Source organism: Octopus sinensis, unplaced genomic scaffold (genome assembly GCF_006345805.1).
Source record: "Octopus sinensis unplaced genomic scaffold, ASM634580v1 Contig19746, whole genome shotgun sequence".
NCBI lineage: Eukaryota > Metazoa > Mollusca > Cephalopoda > Octopoda > Octopodidae > Octopus > Octopus sinensis.
In genome coordinates this window covers 2,251-23,646 of record NW_021836575.1, presented here as the reverse complement: position 1 = coordinate 23,646, position 21,396 = coordinate 2,251, and the positions used below count along the sequence as shown (strand labels likewise).

Genomic DNA, 21,396 nt, shown 5'->3' with positions numbered 1-21,396 from the left:
GGCAATGGCCATGATCGGATTGGTGCTTTTTACGTGTCACCGGCACAGGTGCCAGGCGATGCTGGCAACAGCAACGATCAGATTGGTGCTTTTTACGTGCTACCGGCACAGAGGCCAGCTGACCCGGTTCTGATGGTTCTCTTACATGCCACCGGCGGCACTGGTATCACAACTACAATTTCCAAAAGTATCATTATAATTAATTTCCTTACTGTTTATTTTCAGATGAAATATCCCTCCTTCGACGTTGTCGTCTAGAAATTTCCAAGTCAAACATTTGTTAGTTATTCTCCTCATCCAAAGAGAAGACTTGTTGCCACTCTGACTCACTTGAAATTCAGTACCTTTGGCACATGATCTATCGCACTCGTACTTCTTATTTCCACAAGACCACACAGCCGGTCTCTTCATGTTTTCAATTTCAATAGAGAGGGTGGCACTTCCTCCGAGTATTTCCCCTGAAATAAAGAAATCAAGATGTTTACTTCCTAGTTACATGGGTCCAGGTTCAGTCTCACTTAGTGGCACCTTGGGCAAGGGCGTGCCACTATAGTCTTAGGACAACCAAAGCCTTGTGAGCAGATTTGGTAGGTGGAAACTGAAAGAAGACTGTCGTGTGTCTGCATGTGTGTGAGTGTGTCTGTGTACGTGTGTGGTTGTGTGTGTTTCAGCAAAGCAGTTCAGCAAAGGAGACCAACAAAATAAGTACCAGACTAAAAATTTCTTCAAGGTAGTGCCCCAGCATGGCCATAGTCTAATGACTGAAACGAGCAAGTGACCATCATGCTTGAATGGATCAGAGTTTTCATTTCTAACAGTAGGATGCTCTTCCTGCCACTAACCTCCATCTGTTTCCCAGTCTATAGATCAGTGGTTTTCAACCAGGGTTCCACGGAACCTTAGGGTTCCGCCAGTACAGTCCAGGGGTTCCGCAAGAAGTTACAAAACTGCTGAAATCGGCAGTAATTTTGAATTGTCCTGTGCAGATATGTGTGCATAAGACTATTAAATTATTGCACAGGGGTTCCTCGAACCAGTGGAATGTTTCCTTGGGGTTCCGCTCCAGCAAAAAGGTTGAAAAGCCCTGCTATAGAATAACAAACAGCCTGGATATGTTTTATGCAGGGAACTGGGAATAAACGACACCGTATAAATGGGCCTTTTGTTTACTAAGATTGTGCAACACAACAAGATTTTGTGGTGAACTTCAAGCAAATGACATCGCTGGGAAAACCATATTGTTGCAAGTAGCCATCTTTAAATAAGGGGCCAATTTGACGTAACGTCGTATTGCCGAAGAAATATCATTGTCGTTTTTCCATTGGTTAATATAACTGCTCATATAAGGATTCTGTGGAGGCGCAATGGCCTAGTGGTTAGGGCAGCGGACTCGCGGTCGCAGGATTGCGGTTTCGATTCCCAGACCGGGCGTTGTGTGTGTTTATTGAGCGAAAACACCCAAAAAGCTCCACGAGGCTCCGGCAAGGGGTGGTGATCCCTGCTGTACTCTTTCACCACTCTTTCTCCCACTCTTTCTTCTGTCGGCCTGCTCGCTTAGCCAGCGGGGTGGCATCATTCGAAGGCTAAAACAATGTGAACGCATTGTGACCAGCGATGTGTAACAACATCTGATGGTCTGGTCGGTCACGTGATATAAGGATACTAAAAGTTACTTAAAGAATATTGGTATGTAATTTCGATTCTTTAAAGTCAAGTTGAGCAGTTATAAAAACCCGGGATTTTGGGATGTAATTAAACCCCACGACACTCACTCCTTTGAGACATTGGGGATTTTTCATGCCATGTCCAAGGAAAATCCAACAATATAGTAAAATAAGTTTGTGGCATATTTTAACTTCTAAAACACCATATCTACCCAGTGCTGCCCTCTAGTGCAATGGTTCTCAACCATTCTTCACCTATGGACCCCTTTGTTTCCTATTATACTCAGGTGAACCCTTATAACCATTTCAGGTTTAAAACATCCTAGTATATTCTTATAATCAAATATTTTGGATCTTTTTAGTTTGAACGGCAGTTTTTTCTAGCGGTGTCATATGAAATTGTCACCCATAATTATGACCCTAGTATCGATCTATTGCATTTCAATCTGTTTTAGGGTTAGGGGTGGGGGGAAGGGTATCTTTTTTTCTTCACAAATGTAAATAAACCCAATCTGTTTCTTAAACGAGGGACATATTCATACGGCACAGAATGTTTTTTTTACCTCAATGGACGTCATTGATTGGTTGAAATTGAAGAAATTGAAGAAAAACAACAAATATCTTACAAACTATAGAATTTTCTCAATAAAGCCAAGAGAAGAAGATGTTTTATAAACACATTCTTCCAGTATACGGAGTTTAAAAGTGTTTAGCTACCTAGAAATTATTTTTAAAAACTGCCGGTCAAACCAAAAAGATCCAATATTTTTAGGAATTATATAACAAAATTGTTAAAATATTTTGTGTACTGTAAAAATATAACCCATTAATTGTACATAAATTTTAACAACAAAATCCTATATGGACCCCCAACAGCCATATTGACCCCGGTTAAAAACCACTATTCTAGTAGATTCCTCAATGAGTGATTCTGGCTCATTGGCCTTTATCAATGGGAAACTCCAGAGAAAGATAAACCTGAGCAGATTCAAAGCTGTTGTTTTATCTAAAGAGCAGTCACTATCAGTGACTGAGTTGTGCTAGTGAACTGCCTGGTCGGAATAAATGTTTTAAGAAATCAAAAACCACAAATGAAACAGTGAATAAAATTTATGAGTTGAGTTAAAGAAATAGAAGAGAGAATTGAAAAAGTTGTGTCTAGTTTAGAAGGCGAAAGGGGATAAGGCAATCCACTTACCACTTTGGGTGAAATTTTTAACTCCTTCTGATCTCAAATCATTTGGACTTGCCAAATCTGTGGAAGATGAATACAAGGACTTTTGAATTTCAGATTTTACATTCGATCAACAAGATTGTTTCCTATTTCTGTTACGATAATTAAATAGTAATTAACACGAGTAGATCTAATTACACATTATATACTGTACCACTGGTATGTTACTCCATACTCCTATTAGCAATAATCTACATAAACCTAACTTATACACTTAATCTAAGAAGCTCACACTTACGAAACTTTCAGAAAATATACGCGTGATGAGTTTTTCGTACTTACCAGCACTAAGTTATTTAAATGCACCCGAGCACTAAACATACTAGTCTGGCACACTACCCCCACCATAGCTCTATGTCACGCTGGTGAGACCCATATATTTCATAATTATTGGTGCTACCTTGTTCATGGCTACTGTATATATATATATAATATATATATATATATATATATATATATACCCTTATATACAATTAGATATATATTATAGCTAAACTACCCATAGTTGATACATTTACCTAAACACAAACACCCCCAACTGCATCTAGAACTGATATAGTTTCTTCCCTAAGACCAAAATAGAGCACCCCTTTTAACTACACCCAAACAACACCATTTTAGATGAAAATAATGGTAATATGAATGAGATTAAAGAAATGAGTAATTATCTTAACGAAATTACATGAATTAAATTATAGGCGCAGGAGTGGCTGTGTGGTAAGTAGCTTGTTTACCAACCACATGGTTCCAGGTTCAGTCCCACTGCGTGGCACCTTGGGCAAGTGTTTTCTACTACAGCCTAGAGCCGACCAATGCCCTGTGAGTGGATTTGGTAGACGGAAACTGAAAGAAGCCTGTCGTATACATGTATATATGTTTGTGGGTCTGTCCCCCTAGCATTGCTTGACAACCGATGCTGGTGTGTTTACGTCCCCGTCACTTAGCGGTTCGGCAAAAGAGACCGATAGAATAAGTACTGGGCTTACAAAGAATAAGTCCCGGGGTCGATTTGCTCGACTAAAGGCGGTGCTCCAGCATGGCCGCAGTCAAATGACTGAAACAAGTAAAAGAGTAAAGAGTATGAGAGATGAAATTAAAATTATATTTTGGAGGGGACATTTTCAGTGGTTAGTTCATGAAAACAAGCTGTTAGTAATGACCCCCTTCGGTCAGACACTGACCATGGGTTTGCACCTAGAGAGTTACCCTCTGAGGCACAAGTCTGGGCAAGGTTGTTTTATGGAAGACCAGCAGTCGCCCATGCATACCGGCCTCCCCTCTCCACATCACCGATGTTGTCCAAGGGAAAGGCAAAGGGGCCGATACAGCTTGGCACCAGTGACGTCGCAACTCATTTCTACAAACTCACGATCGTAAGCTCGACGCTCTAACCACTGAGCCATGCGCCTTCAAGCTGTTAGTAAATAATATATTTAAAGTGTTAATGGCGAATGAAGTCAAGGAGTGGAAAAGAATGAGATGAATCGTAGCTTCGCTTCTCAAGATTGTTTGGAGGAGGAATGGGATGTTAGCAGAAAAAAGCAAAAATAAAGCAAAAACGGAAGAAAACTTACAAAAGCACCATGAAAACAAAAAGATCGACTTTAAAGGGTCCATCTGAAAAAATAATTTTGGAAAATATGCAAAAAATTGTTAGCATGCGAGACAAAATGTTTCGTGGTATATCGACCGTCTATATTCTCTTGGTTCAAATTCTGCTGAGGTCGACTTTGCCTTTCATCCTTTCGGGGTCGATAAATTAAGTACCAGTTACGCACTGGGGTCGATGTAATCGACTTAATACCTATGTCTGTCCTTGTTTGTCCCTCTGTGTTTAGCCCCTTGTGGATAATAAAGAAATAGGTATATTGACCGTCTATATTCTCTTGGTTCAAATTCTGCTGAGGTCGACTTTGTCCTTCATCCTTTCAGGGTCGATAAAATAAGTACCAGTTGAGAACTCGGGGGGGGGGTCAATGTAATCAACTTACCCCCACCCCTCCCCCAAACTTGCTGGCCGTATGCCAAAGTTTGAAAGCAATGTTACAAATTTAGTTGTTACCTTAATTCAAGGGCAATGCATGAATATCATCATCATCATCACCATTTAACGTACATTAATACTTTTTGATAGTTATATATATGTATAAAAAAAAATATATAAATATATATAAAATATATATAGCCGCAGGAGTGGCTGTGTGGTAAGTAGCTTGTTTACCAACCACATGGTTCCGGGTTCAGTCCCACTGCGTGGCACCTTGGGCAAGTGTCTTCTACTATAGCCTGGGCCGACCAAAGCCTTGTGAGTGGATTTGGTAGACGGAAACTGAAAGAAGCCCGTCGTATATATGTATATATATGCGTGTGTTGGTGTTTGTTGTCTGTGTGTCCCCCTAGCATCGCTTGACAACCGATGCTGGTGTGTTTATGTCCCTGTTACTTAGCGGTTCGGCAAAAGAGACCGATAGAATAGAATAAGTACTGGGCTTACAAAAGAATAAGTCCCGGTGTCGAGTTGCTCGATTAAAGGTGGTGCTCCAGCATGGCCGCAGTCAAATGACTGAAACAAGTAAAAGAGTAAAAGAGTAATATATATATATATACATAATTTTAAAAAATTTTTTAATCAAAATATAAATAAAAATATAAATAAAAATAATAATAATAAAAATAAATATAATATATATATATATATATATATTATATATATAATATATATATATATATATAAAATCTATAAGTATAAATTATATTTTAAAATATTTTTAAAATTTAACTTTAAATTTAATTAATTTAAATTTTGAATTTTATATATTTTGTATATTATATTAATTAATTTAAATTCACTGCTGTATTTATTTATTTTATTACCCACAAGGGGCTAAAACATGGGGGACAAACAAGGACAGACAAACAAATTAAGTCGATTACATCGACCCCAGTGCGTAACTGGTACTTAATTTATCGACCCCGGAAGGATGAAAGTCAAAGTCGACCTCAGCGGAATTTGAACTCAGAACATAAAGACAGAGGAAATACCTATTTCTTTACTACCCACAAGGGACTAAACACAGATTAAGTCGATTATATCGACCCTAGTGCGTAAATGGTACTTATTTAATTGACCCCGAAAGGATGAAAGGCAAAGTCGAACTATCCTGTGTATGAATTAACAGCTCGTAACAGGATCTTGACATGGTGCGAATATAAGCGGTTTCGTGGAATTCGAAAAGGAAGTAGTTACAACACTTAACTTGCCGTTGTCTGACATAACAACCCAAGAAGTTTGTTCCCTTTCGTCTACGGACTGAATTACCTGGATTATAAACTCTGAATTGGACCTGATACTTAGGTGATTATGAAATTGTAAAAGTCTGGGACTCCTTAAGAAGTAAGTCAATCCTTATTTTGTGCTTTATTTACTTTGTTTAAAAAATTGCCAAAAAATTATTTACTTTGTGTTTTGGGGCGAACCTTCGGTATAGGTACACGTGTGGCTTTGTTCACATTTCTGAAGATAACAGAAACCGAAGTTACGCCTAACAGAAACCCTTTTCTCCCACCCCTAACCCTAACACAAACCCTAACTCCCCATATATAAAAAAATACTTTCTTGAAATGTATTCGGTACTTCAGGTACTTACAGGGGTACCTATACCGAAGTTACGCCTAACAGAAACCCTTTTCTCCCACCCCTAACCCTAACACAAACCCTAATCCCCCATATATATAAAAAAATACTTTCTTGAAAGGTATTCGGTAGTTCCGGTACTTACACAGGTACCTATACCGAAGTTACGCCTTACTTTGGTTTAAGAAAATAATTTACTTTGGGTAAAAAAATATTATTTATTTTGTGTTTTGTTTACTTTGCGGCGTAGTCCCTAAAAGTCTTTGTAAATGAGAGGGAACTATAACATAAAAAGATATAGGGTGTTTAAACCAGAAATCCGTCTGGGCATTCTTTGATGAATTTTCTCGCAAATACCATCCGCAGTTTGTAAATTACGGCGAGTTGGCAGAATCGTTAGCACGCTGGGCGAAAGTTCAAATTCCGCCGAGGTCGACTTTGCCTTTTATCCTTTCGAGGTCGATTGTGTTGGCTCGCGTCCAGATAGAAAAGGCAACAGTGGCTTCATGGAACTGCTAAGCCGCTTTGAGCTAGCAGATCCTTATAGGCTGGAATTTCCGAACGCTCCATTGTGGACATGGTCAAACAGCGACGGATCTTCCAGGTCATATTTAGATAGAATACTAATTAGAAAAGTAGACAGTAAAATAGCTAAGTGTCCACAGTTTTACCCGATCAGCTACAGTGATCATAAAATGGTCACTTGTAAGCTTGACATAGATAAGGTTAAAATAGAGGATCCGGTTACTGGAAACTTAATACGTCCCTTTTGGCGATTAAGGAGTACAAAGACCGGATTAGGAATATAATTCAGAGGGCACTATCTGGTACCATCATTAATAACAAATGGTGGTACGCCCTCAAACGAGCCATCAAGTTTGAGTCTATTAGATATAGCATAGGAGAGTGGCTAGAGAGGCTAGAAGGGAAACTACTCTAGTTAAGGAATTAGAGGAAGCCATGAAAACTGGCTCTGCGGCTCAGGTGGCGTCCAAGAGACTGGTGTTAAACCAGCACCTCGAGGCCAAACACATGGGCTGCATTGTCAGGGCTAGAATCCGTCATATGGGATGTGAAGGAATCAACGCCGTGAGATGGGCCCGAGTGGTGGAAGCTCAGCATGGTAACGATGCCACGATTCGATCTTTGACGAACCAACAAGGTGAGTTGATAAACGAACCCGAGGAGATGTGTGAGGCCTTTCAGGAGCACTTCGCTCAGCTTTTCGGTGAGTGCGGCGGACTGGATAGGAGGAGGGCCTTTACGGACCTACTCGACGGTCTGCCGCGCTTATCGGGGCGAGATGCGGAGGGCTGTGAAGGCCAATCACGCCTGAGGAGGTGGTTGAGGCAATGGCGGACTGCGGCGCGGGCAAGGCGCCGGGTTTGGATGGTCTACCCTATGAGTTATATAAGAGTATGCCAGACTTGTTCGGGCACCTACTGGCGGAGGTCTATGCGAACTGGCAGCAGAACGGGCTTATACCCAGATCTGTGCGCCGGGGAGTAGTGACTCTCGTCAGAAAGGACCCGAGCAAGGGGGAGTGCATTGATAATTTCAGGCCCATCACTCTGCTAAACACAGAGTTGAAGATTTTGGCCAAAGTGTTATCGAAAAGATTGGCGCGTGTCGCGGATGGTCTGATCGGAGAGGCACAGACATGTGCCGTTCGGGCAGATCCATTCAGGATAATCTCCATCTAATGCGGTACACTATAGAGGGGTTTAATAGTGATTCTGGCAAGGGTGGGGCACTGGTCCATTTAGACCAATCTAAAGCTTTTGATAGGGTCGACCATCGTTACCTGGTATCTGCCCTGGCACAGTTCGGGCTGAGCCTTGGCTTCCTCAGGTGGATTATCCAAATTTATGATAACATCGACTCGGTAGTTCGGGTGAACGGCTTCTTGTCGAAGCCGTTCAAAATCAAACGCTCGGTTTTTACAGTCAGGCAAGTTCATCTCCGGCCCTGGTTTGATGAAGTATTTTATCTTTCACCTGAAAAGGAAGATAGGGCTGGAGAGAATATGCCTGACTAGGAGAGTGTATGAAGAACGATGGAAGGATGTAGCACGAAAGTTGCGAGTGAAAGATACAACATAAATGTAATACCAAGCGCAACCAAAAGTATCAGTGGGGAGGCGGGGCTCGTGGGGTCCGAGCTAAACCCGCACCTACTCCACCCGTAATGTCTTCCGGTCTGTCCCATCATTCGATTTCTGTCCATTTATTGTAATTCATGAAAATTTTTAAATCCGATTTATTGTAAAAACCCATTCGTTTGTCTGACCCCATCATCAGATTGTATTGTCCCATCTATGTTCGCCCCTTGTGGGTAATAATAAAACAACATGGAGGAAAGCACCTTCGAAAAGTGTCTTGGTGCGACTATGAAAGGTATTTAATCAGAGGCGGTAAATTCACCACAATAGAAGCAAGGTTCGAGTCAACGGAGCGTGCAAGGGAGTACTCAACTCGAACTTGCAAAGTGGAAATATTTTATTTTTACCATGATATCTGGGACGTAGGACGTGCCGGAAAAAAATTAAAAATGCCCCTTCTCCCCAGAAGTAGATGTAGGCTGGATTGTAGCCACACTTCTATACAAGAGGGAGGACAAGATACAATTGATCGAAATTACAAGAGACGGGCTAACAATTCCAATCCGTTATATATTTTGAGTATTGTTATCACTAGCGATATCAAGATATAACTTTGTATTTTGTATTTTATGTGTAGATGTATATATATAGATGTACATGTAATATGTACATATATATATATACACATATATACATGCACTAGCACTTTGACCCGGCAACGACGGGTCTTTAGTGCTAGTTACGTTATATATTTTAAATTCCTACAGAATGGGTGAAGGATTTAAATACTTCTATTATTTACAAACATCATCGATTTACCTATTTCCAGGTGTGAATACAGAGTAATTGCTTCAATTTGAACCTGGTCTGGGGAGTTTCTCACCTGGGATTTCTAATGGTTATATAAATGGGATCCAGTCCAATCATAAATTCACAAATTGTTATTGTATTTCAGCAGGAAAAACAAAAAGAAAAGAGTTAAAAAGAACGAACTATACATAAGGGTGGAGTTCAGGTCTAAGCACCCTCCTCCTTCCTTTTCTGTTTTTTTTCTCTCCCCCAAATTTCTTCGGATTCCTGTTTTCCTAATAACTTCAAGAAAAATGGGTATTTTTAATGAAATTTTCTATAAATACGCTTCAGATGGTACAAACTCCGATTATATCAGAATTTGTTGAGGAAGAATTTTTCTGTGGGTGAGAAAAGGGGTTTCAGAAAATCCTAATGAGTGGGGGTGAGGCACACAAGTAGAGATAGGCTGAATTTTCTTACCTGTTGCTTTCTTTAGTTCGGATATTTTTAGTATTCTAATTTGTTGGTCCGTAGGTCGTGACACAGCAAACTTCTGTTTCGAATGTGAATGTTAGGCGTAAGGTGTCTATATGACACCTTAATGTCACAACAACCTTTACCTCTCTTCCTCTTATCTGGCGCAATGGCCCAGTGGTTAGGGCAGCGGACTCGCGGTCGTAGGATCGCGGTTTCGATTCCAAGACCGGGCGTTGTGAGTGTTTATTGAGCGAAAACACCTAAAGCTCCACGAGGCTCCGGCAGGGATGGTGGTGATCCCTGCTGTACTCTTTCACCACAACTTTCTCTCACTCTTACTTCCTGTTTCTGTTGTACCTGTATTTCAAAGGGCCGGCCTTGTCACTCTCTATGTCACGCTGAAAATCCCCGAGAACTACGTTAAGGGTACACGTGTCTGTGGAGTGCTCAGCCACTTACACGTTAATTTCACGAGCAGGCTGTTCCGTTGATCGGATCAACCGGAACCCTCGTCGTCGTAACCGACGGAGTGCTTCCTCTTATCTATTACTATCCGCTTTCTGTTTAATACGCCTACCTTTCTATTTAAAATTAGTTCAGTCAAGACAACAACATGTTGTTGTCTTGAATGACCTAATTTTAAAGAGGCGTATTAAACAGAAAGAGGAATATTTATGAATGGTGATAGGAGGGATGGATGGAAGCACTCCGTCAGTTACGACGACGAGGGTTCCAGTTGATCCGAATCAACGGAACAGCCTGCTCGTGAAATTAACGTGTACCCTTAACGTAGTTCTCGGGGATATTCAGCGTGACCGGCCCTTTGAAATACAGGTACAACAGAAACAGGAAGTAAGAGTGAGAGAAAGTTGTGGTGAAAGAGTGCCGGAGCCTCGTGGAGCTTTTAGGTGTTTTCTCTCAATAAACACTCACAATGCCCGGTCTGGGAATCGAAACCGCGATCCTATGACCGCGAGTCCGCTGTACTAACCACTGATAGTAACAGATAAGAGGAAGGGAGGGAAAGATTGTTGTGACATTAAGGTGTCTACTGCTTTATATTATATATCACGTGATCCCGTGACCGACCAGAGCATCGCTGGTCACAATGCGTTTGAAATAATAGAAGCCTTCGAATGACGCCACCCCGCTGGTCACACATCGCTGGTCACAATGCGCTTTGCATTGTTTTAGCCTTTGAATGACGCCACCCCGCTGGCTAAGCGAGCAGGCCAACAGAAGAAAGAGTGAGAGAAAGTTGTGGCGAAAGAGTAGAGCAGGGGTCGCCACCACCCCCTGCCGGAGCCTCGTGGAGCTTTTAGGTGTTTTCGCTCAATAAACACACACAACGCCCGGTCTGGGAATCGAAACCGCGATCCTACGACCGCTGCCCGAACCACTGGGCCATTGCGCCTCCACATATTCTATATACTTTATACTATATATATAAATCAACAGCAAAGTAACAATACCTCATTCCTTCTTATCAGTGACCGGGTGGGGGAGCCTTATGTGTGTCTGTGTGTCTTTGTGTCAGTATTTGACAACTGGGACCTTTTCGGTTTGAACGGCAGTTTTTTCGAGCGGTTTCATATGAAATTGTCACCCATAATTATGACCCTAGTATCGATCTATTGCATTTCAATCTGTTTTACGGTTAAGGGTGGGGGGAAGGGTATCTTTTTTCCTTCACAAATGTAAATAAACCCAATCTGTTTCTTATACGAGGGACATATTCATACGGCACAGAATGTTTTCACCTCAATAGACGGTCATTGATTGGTTGAAATTGCAGAAATTGAAGAAAAAAACAACAACAAATATCTTACAAACTATAGAATTTTCTCAATAAAGCCAAGAGAAAAAGATGGTTTATAAACACATTCTAACAGTATACGAAGTTTAAAAGTGTTTAGTTACCTACTCTTTTACCCTTTTACTTGTTTCAGTCGTTTGACTGCGGCCATGCTGGAGCACCGCCTTTAGTCGAGCATATCGACCCCGGGACTTATTCTTTGTAAGCCCAGTACTTATTCTATCGGTCTCTTTTGCCGAAACGCTCAGTAACGGGGACGTAAACATACCAGCATCGGTTGTCAAGCAATGCTAGGGGGACAAACACAGACACACAAACATATACACACACGCTTATACATATATACATATATACGACAGGCTTCTTTCAGTTTCCGTCTACCAAATCCACTCACAAGGCATTGGTCGGCCCGTGGCTATAGCAGAAGACACTTGCCCAAGATGCCACGCAGTGGGACTGAACCCGGAACCATGTGGTTGGTTAGCAAGCTACTTACCACACAGCCACTTTATATATACCTAGAAATTATTTTAAAAAACTAACGTTCAAACCGAAAAGATATCTGACAATGGTGTGTTTATGTCACCTTGACATAGCAGTTCAACAGAAATAACCAATATAATAAGTACTATGCTTCAAATATATAACATTCTGCCTTCATTTTTATTTCTTTTCATTACCATTTTGTCTTTGTCTTTTTAATTAAAAAACAAACAAACCATTCCTTCTAACATCATTAGCAGAAACTGTAACATCAAAGATGTTATGAATATAATAACAACTACCGAGTCTGTGTGTCTGTCGTAAATGTCATGGGTATCATATATCTTTTACATGTTTCAGTCATTCGACTGCGACCATACTGGGGCACCGCCTTGAAGTGTTTTAGTCGAACGAATCGATTCCAGGACTTTTTTTTTTAAGCCTTATATTTATTCTATCGGCCTTTTTCGCAAAACCAGGACATAAACACACCAACACCTGTTGTCAAACGGTGATAGGACACAAACGCAAACACACGCACACGCACACACACACACGTACACTGGGCTTCCATTCAGTTTCCATCTACCAGATCCATTCGCAAGGCCTTAGTGAGTCCGAGGAAATAGAAGACACTTGCCCGAGATATATCAAAACAAAAAGGGATTTATAAGGTATTCGTAATCAAGAGGAAACACATCTTAAGCTCTTTGTGATTAAAAAATTTCAGTCAAACATTCCATCAAGGTATACAGTTGTGCTATCAACCCTCCCTTAGTTAAGTAGATATGGAAGGTGGGGGTGGGTGCTTTCTGATAAAAATGAACATGGATTCTATCACAAAATTTTACCTGATTTTCATTGGTCTGAGTGGATGACAAAAGGACGTTAAATTCTCAATCTGACACATAGGAAAATTCAGATTTCACTACACCTTAATGTAAAGCTATTCTTTCCCCCTCCTCTCTCTCTCTCTCTATATATATATATATATATATATATATATATATATTATATATGCATGTATATATACATGTAGATGTAGGTACGTACATATATGTTTGTATGTATGCATATATTTTTATATATATATATATATATATTTTTTCAATTTAGGGTAGCAAAAAATTCAGTAAAAATTTATCGCTACCAGCGGCCTAGTGGAAAAGAGAAAATAGTCAAAGACTAAATATATATAAATATAACAATTTAGGAATGGCCTAAACAGGCCATTCGTCCACCAGAAAGAGCAGCCAGAACTCAAACCGCCAAGTAGTGCAATTCGGAAATAAGGTGAAAATTCCGAATTGCACTACTTGGCGGTTTGAGTTCTGGCTGCTCTTTCTGGTGGACGAATGGCCTGTTTAGGCCATTCCTAAATTGTTATATATATATATATATATATTTTTATTTATCTCCTATATATATATATATATATATATATATATATGTTCAATTATTTCCTTTCCGGATGCAATCTGTAAAAAGTAACTATTTTTTGTTGTTTTTTTTTACTGTTGTACTTTTTCTCTGTCACCCAGCTTTTCTTTTTATTGTTGTTAAACAAGGCGCAGGAGTGGCTGTGTGGTAAGTAGCTTGTTTACCAACCACATGGTTCCAGGTTCAGTCCCACTGCATGACACCTTGGGCAAGTGTCTTCTATAGCCTCGGGCCGACCAATGCCTTGTGAGAGGATTTGGTAGACGGAAACAGAAAGAAGCCCGTCGTATATATATATATATATATATAGGCGCAGGAGTGGCTGTGTGGTAAGTAGCTTGCTAACCAACCACATGGTTCCAGGTTCAGTCCCACTGCATGACACCTTGGGCAAGTGTCTTCTATAGCCTCGGGCCGACCAATGCCTTGTGAGTGGATTTGGTAGACGGAAACTGAAAGAAGCCCGTCGTATATATGTATATATATATATATATGTGTGTGTGTGTGTGTGTTTGTGTGTCTACGTTTGTCCCCCCTAGCATTGCTTGACAACCGATGCTGGTGTGTTTATGTCCCCGTCACTTAGCAGTTCGGCAAAAGAGACCGATAGAATAAGTACTGGACTTACAAAAGAATAAGTCCCGGGGTCGAATTGCTCGATTAAAGGCGGTGCTCCAGCATGGCCGCAGTCAAAATGACTGAAACAAGTAAAAGAGTAAAAGGGTAAAAGAGTTATACAAGAAAAAAAAAAGCTCGTCTCTCATGGTTTTAAAACGCTTGCCTTCTTCTTTATATCATCCACAACGTAAAACATTAATGCAAAATAGGTGACCCTCACCTCTCTCTTACTCTTTACTCTTTTACTCGTTTCAGTCATTTGACTGTGGCCATGCTGGAGCACCACCTTTTTAGTCAACCAAATCGATCCCCCCCAGGACTTATTCTTCGTAAGCCTAGTACTTATTCTATCAGTCTCTTTTGCCGAACCGCTAAGTTTACTCTTTTACTCGTTTCAGTCATTTGACTGTGGCCATGCTGGAGCACCACCTTTTTAGTCAAGCAAATCGATCCCCCCAAGACTTATTCTTTGTAAGCCTAGTACTTATTCTATCGGTCTCTTTTGCCGAACCGCTAAGTTTACTCTTTTACTCGTTTCAGTCATTTGACTGTGGCCATGCTGGAGCACCACCTTTTTAGTCGAGCAAATCGACACCAGGACTTATTCTTCGTAAGCCTAGTACATTTTCTATCGGTCTCTTTTGCCGAACCGCTAAGTTACGGGAACCGCTAAGTTACGGGGACGTAAACACACCAGCATCGGTTGTCAAGCGATGTTGGGGGGGACAAACACAGACACCCACACACACACATATATATATGTATACATATATATACGACGGGTTTCTCTCAGTTTCCGTCTACCAAATCCACTCACAAGGCTTTGGTCGGCCCGAGTCTATAGTAGAAGACACTTGCCCAAGGTGCCACGCAGTGGGACTGAACCCGGAACCATCTGGTTGGTAAGCAAGCTACATACCACACAGCAACTCCTGCGCCTATATATATATACATATATACGACGGGTTTCTCTCAGTTTCCGTCTACCAAATCCACTCACAAGGCTTTGGTCGGCCCGAGGCTATAGTAGAAGACACTTGCCCAAGGTGCCACGCAGTGGGACTGAACCCGGAACCATGTGGTTGGTAAGCAAGCTACTTACCACACAGCAACTCCTCCGCTTATATATATATCTATGTTCGATTATTTGCTTTCCAGATGCAATCGGTAAAAAGTAACTATTCTTTGTTGTTTTTTTTTACTGTTGTACTTCTTTTCTCGGTGACCCAGCTTTTCTGTTTATTGTTGTTAAACAACGTATCTTTATACAAGAAAAAAAACTCGTCTGTCATGGTTTTAAAACGCTTGCCTTCTTTTTTATATCATCCACAACGTAAAACATTAATGCAAAATAGGTGACCCTGACCTGTGGAATCTTATTTGGCAACTGACGCAAATAATGATCAAAACAACTTCTACAACTTTTAAGCAAACTTTTTCAGGTGAATGGTTGTATTACTATTTTGTGAATATTTGTGAACAATACAGGTGCAGGAGTTGCTGTGTGGTAAGTAGCTTGCTTACCAACCACATGGTTCCGGGTTCAGTCCCACTCGCTGGCACCTTGGGCAAGTGTCTTCTATTATAGTCTCGGGCCCACCAAAGCCTTGTGACTGGATTTGGTAGACGGAAACTGAAAGTAGCCCGTCGTATATATGTGTATATATATATATATATATCTGGTTGACAAATTTTCCCTCTCTGTCTTCCACGATAATCCAGCGTTTACAATACTTTTTTCGTCTGGCGTTAACAGCCCTTCTTATCTTGTTCTCCTTGTCTTGTCTCTCACTGTTATATATTTATTTTTCCACTGTTTATATATATATTTTTTACTGTTTATATGTTTGTACTGTCGTTACCGTCTTGCCTTTTTTTTACCCCTCTGCGAAAAGATCTCAGAATTTTAATTGATTTGCTTTTCGCGGGAAGGAATTTTTCTTCGAAGTATACGTCTCGCTTTTATCCTTCGAAACGTTTAGTAGATGAAATCTTAGCGACTGAAGAAGGGGATTTTTCGTTGTGCTTATTGTCCTGTATCTCTCCCTTTTTTTTGCTCGTCTTGTTCCTTGGTTTGTGTCTATGTGTTTCGTCTCTCTATGTGTTCGACGTCTTTTTGGTGTCTGTACACATATATGCGTGTATATGTACATGTAGAGGTAGGTACGTACATATATGTTTATATATATGCATATATTCTATTTTATTAACATATTATACGATTAAACGCACGCACCCTACTAAGTAAGATTGTTCTGTTTATCAAGTTAGCTTGATATTAACTCTCACGCGACTCTGCATCTTTCTTTCTTTCTCTCCCATTCCCTTTTCGTCTTTTTTTTTCCCTCACTTAACTTGTCTCTTCCTCTCTCTCTCTCTTCTTCTCTCTCTCCTTTCACCATTCTTCATGGTCTCCTCGCACTATTCCCCTTCTTCTTCTCTTCCTCTTGCTCCTCCTCCCCCATTCCCTCATCCATCTGCGACGATACTTCCGTCGTAACTGCTCCTGTCCTTTCTCGCCCGCCTTGCAAGGCTTCTGGTTGACAAATTTTCCCTCTCTGTCTTCCACGATAATCCAGCGTTTACAATACTTTTTTCGTCTGGCGTTAACAGCCCTTCTTATCTTGTTCCCTTGTCTTGTCTCTCACTGTTATATATATTTTTCCACTGTTTATAATATATTTTTTACTGTTTTATATGTTGTACTGTCGTTACCGTCTTGCCTTTTTTTTACCCCTCTGCGAAAAGATCTCAGAATTTTAATTGATTTGCTTTTCGCGGGAAGGAATTTTTCTTCGAAGTATACGTCTCGCTTTTATCCTTCGAAACGTTTAGTAGATGAAATCTTAGCGACTGAAGAAGGGGATTTTTCGTTGTGCTTATTGTCCTGTATCTCTCCCCTTTTTTTTGCTCGTCTTGTTCCTTGGTTTGTGTCTATGTGTTTCGTCTCTCTATGTGTTCGACGTCTTTTTGGTGTCCTGTACACATATATGCGTGTATATGTACATGTAGAGGTAGGTACGTACATATATGTTTATATATATGCATATATTCTATTTTATTAACATATTATACGATTAAACGCACGCACCCTACTAAGTAAGATTGTTCTGTTTATCAAGTTAGCCTTGATATTAACTCTCACGCGACTCTGCATCTTTCTTTCTCTCCCATTCCCTTTTTCGTTTTTTTTTTCCCTCACTTAACTTGTCTCTTCTCTCTCTCTCATTCTTCATTCTCTCTCTCCTTTCACCATTCTTCATGGTCTCCTCGCACTATTCCCCTCTTCTCTCTCTTCCTCTTGCTCCTCCTCCCCCATTCCCGTCATCCATCTGCGACGATACTTCCGTCGTAACTGCTCCTGTCCTTTCTCGCCCGCCTTGCAAGGCTTCTGGTTGACAATTTTCCCTCTCTGTCTTCCACGATAATCCAGCGTTTACAATACTTTTTCGTCTGGCGTTAACAGCCCTTCTTATCTTGTTCTCCTTGTCTTGTCTCTCACTGTTATATATTTATTTTTCCACTGTTTATATATATATTTTTTACTGTTTATATGTTTGTACTGTCGTTACCGTCTTGCTTTTTTTTACCCCTCTGCGAAAAGATCTCAGAATTTTAATTGATTTGCTTTTCGCGGGAAGGAATTTTTCTTCGAAGTATACGTCTCGCTTTTATCCTTCGAAACGTTTAGTAGATGAAATCTTAGCGACTGAAGAAGGGGATTTTTCGTTGTGCTTATTGTCCTGTATCTCTCCCCTTTTTTTGCTCGTCTTGTTCCTTGGTTTGTGTCTATGTGTTTCGTCTCTCTATGTGTTCGACGTCTTTTTGGTGTCCTGTACAAATATATGCGTGTATATGTACATGTAGAGGTAGGTACGTACATATATGTTTATATATATGCATATATTCTATTTTATTAACATATATATATATATATATATATATATATACATATATATATATATATATATATATATATGTATGTATATGTATGTATGTTTGTGTGTCTGTGTTTGTCTCCCCAACATCACTTGACAACCGATGCTGGTGTATTTACGTTCCCGTAACTAAGCGGTTCGGCAAAAGAGACTGATAGAATAAGTACTAGGCTTACAAAGAATAAGTCCTGTGGTCGATTTGCTCGACTAAAGGTGGTGCTCCAGCATGGCCACAGTCACATGAGTGAAACAAAAGAGTAAGAGAGAATACAACCATTCACCTTTCTCTCTCTCTCTCTCCCTCTCTCGCTTTCTTTCACTCTCTCCCTCTCCCTCTCCCCCACTCTCTCTCTCTTTCTTTTGGTGAGCTGGCAGAATCATTAGACTGTGGCCATTCTGGGGCACCACATTAAAGAACTTTCAGACGAGGCAATTGAACCGAAGACTTCTTTTTTTAAAGCCAGGTTCTCCTTTTGCCGAACCGCTAAGCTAAGGAGATGCAAATACACCAGGGACTATGGTCAAGCGCTGGGGGAATCCAATCACAGACAGAAAGACACACACACACACACATGTGTGTGTACATTATATATATATTATATATATATATATATAATAATATTATATATATATATATACACTAGCAGTATCGCCCGGCGTTGCTCGGGTTTGTAAGGGAAATAATTATATAAGCATTTTTAGAGATGTAAAGTATAATAGCCATCTCAATATGGCTAACCACAAGGGGGAGGGGTGTTACTGTAGCTTTTTACGTTCTGAGATTTAATAATAAATTTTAGAGAGTTACTCCCTTATATATGTCAAAAATGGATTAAAAATGGGAAAAATTGATGGTAAATTTTTTTTTAAATCGTAGACTCATCGTAGACGCGCGCTAATACCCAGACGGTCTCGATATGAATCACGACTATAAGATACCCGGTTTTGGTAAAACTGCACCGCAAAATGTGGGAGTAGTTAGGAATCTAAATCGTAGGAGACAGACACACAACTTCACTCTTATATAAAGATGCTTTTTTTTTTTTCAGTCATAGAGTTAGATTTATGAAGGTCTTCAGTAGAAAATCCTTCGAATTCTGACTCGCTGCTTGATATAATGAAATTCGTATCCATTTTTTGTCAGAATTAAAAATTTTGAAAACACAATAGGAACAAATTTCGGAAAAAAATCTCCCATAATTCACGGAATTAAAATTACACTTCGATTTTTGTACAAAACTGTAGTTGAAGTGTTTACGAAGTATAATACGTGTTTTCACGAATGTACTAAAGAGATTTGCTCTGATTTAAATATGAATAGGTAAATTCGGGCGGCTTGGTAACTATATATAAGTGTCGTCTGTTTATACATAAACACTGTTTCATACTGCAATTATATATACATATATCTATATATAATATTATATAATAAAATATATACAGAGTAAAATAAAAACCAATTTACCTTTTCTGTCCTCCGTGTGTCTTTGCAAATGTGTTGGAATGATAAGTGAGTTGTGTTTTTGCGAGTTTATACTAATAACAAACACACACGTGTTTGTATGTAGTTGTATGTGTATGTAGTTGTATGTAGTTGTATATGTATGTGTATGCGTGTGTGTGAGGAATGACACACACACACTCACGCACGCACACATGTACATCAATGCTTTCGGAGTGATATGTTAAAATATTGAGTTTTCTCGAATTTTGTCTTAATTGGGGGTGAAATTGAAAGAAATATATTATGGCATGAGCGAATGGAGTACTTTGAAAAATCTTAGGTAAATTCTAATTGAAGAAGTTGTGTGAGGATTAAATGGTTATGTATTTATTTGTTTCTGTTTGCTGTGTTTTTTTATTTTTTGGAGTAGTGGTTTAAACACTTTCAGTTTAGTCTTTCTTAAATTACCGTCGCTATTACTTTCATTTTATTCGTTGCCCACTGTGTGTGTGCGTTTGCGTGTGGTGTAAACCAGACTAAGAAAAGCATTTGACACACACACCAGAATGTGAGTTTTCTGTAAATTTTGCTTAATTGGAGTTTAAATTTTTAAAACTGGACCTGGCATGACGCGATGCATTGTACTCTTAAAAATGCCAGGTAAATTGTAATTGAAGAAATCCTATATTGTAGATTTGTATAACTCCCAAAGGGAGGCAGATAAAATCTGCCTTTTATAATAAGAGATATATATATATACATATACACATATATATATATACTAGCAGTTTCGCCCGGCGTTGCTCGGGTTTGTAAGGAAATAACTATATAAGCATTTTTAGAGAGTTATAGCCAAAAAATAGGAAAAAAATGCATTAAAAATGGAAAAAAAAATTAAGGTAAATTTCTTTTTAAATCGTTGACACATCGTAGATATTTTTAGAGAGTTACTTCCCTTATATAATAGCGAAAAAAATGCATTAAAATGGAAAAATATGATGGTAAATTTTTTTAAATCGTAGACTCATCGTAGACGCGCGCTAATACCCAGAAGGGCTCGATATGACTCACGACTATAAGATACCCGGTTTGGTTTTTCTTAACCCTTTCGTTACTATATTTCTGACCAAAATACACCCTTATGTGTTTCAATTATTTTCTAAACGTAATCATAAATTAGTCTGGTTTCATTAAACAACAATAACTTTTTATTATCAATATATTAATGTGATTTTTGGAAGATAATTTAATGAAATGTCCTCAACCAATTCTATACTAAATTTTTGTCACAAAGTGACTCTAATTGCAGGTAGATACAGGTAAATTCAACAATATATAAAATTATTAAAATTTTGTTCAAACATCGCTATAGAAAATGGGTTATTAGCTAATATTCAATTGGGTATACAACAAAATTTTACGATATAATTTGTTATTCTGGGTAACTTTCTGATACCCATAATAATATTTATGGCAAAATAGGCCTAATTTTCATTTAAGGTTGTGGGAAATACCAAACTATTGTTTCTTTCGTTTTGTTTACGTTTAGCATAAACAGTTCGTTTCTGCCGTAATGATTTCAAATAGGCTCATTCGAAAAAGTAAATAGAAATAGTTTAAGGCTTTACTCTTTGGGAAAGTCTGTGGCTTGGTCCAGTTCTTCAGAAAAATCACCGAAAGAAAACAGTTTTTAAATTTTCACTCCATTCAGGTGCTAATCGTGTTCTTAATCGCTGTCGGATTCACTGTTTTCAC

At 39.4% G+C, this 21,396-nt stretch overlaps 1 protein-coding gene across 1 annotated transcript; it reads right to left on the bottom strand.

Moving 5' to 3' along the window:
- Positions 1 to 212: 212 nt before the first annotated feature.
- LOC118762043 lies at positions 213 to 19,716 on the bottom strand (the record flags this gene model as incomplete). The annotated part of the gene is made up of 4 exons (XM_036500289.1): positions 19,663 to 19,716; positions 4,473 to 4,515; positions 2,863 to 2,919; positions 213 to 458 (listed from the first exon to the last, which is right to left on the bottom strand). Coding segments are annotated over exons 2-4 (346 nt in total), but the record flags the coding sequence as incomplete, so codon positions are not given.
- Positions 19,717 to 21,396: the final 1,680 nt, after the last annotated feature.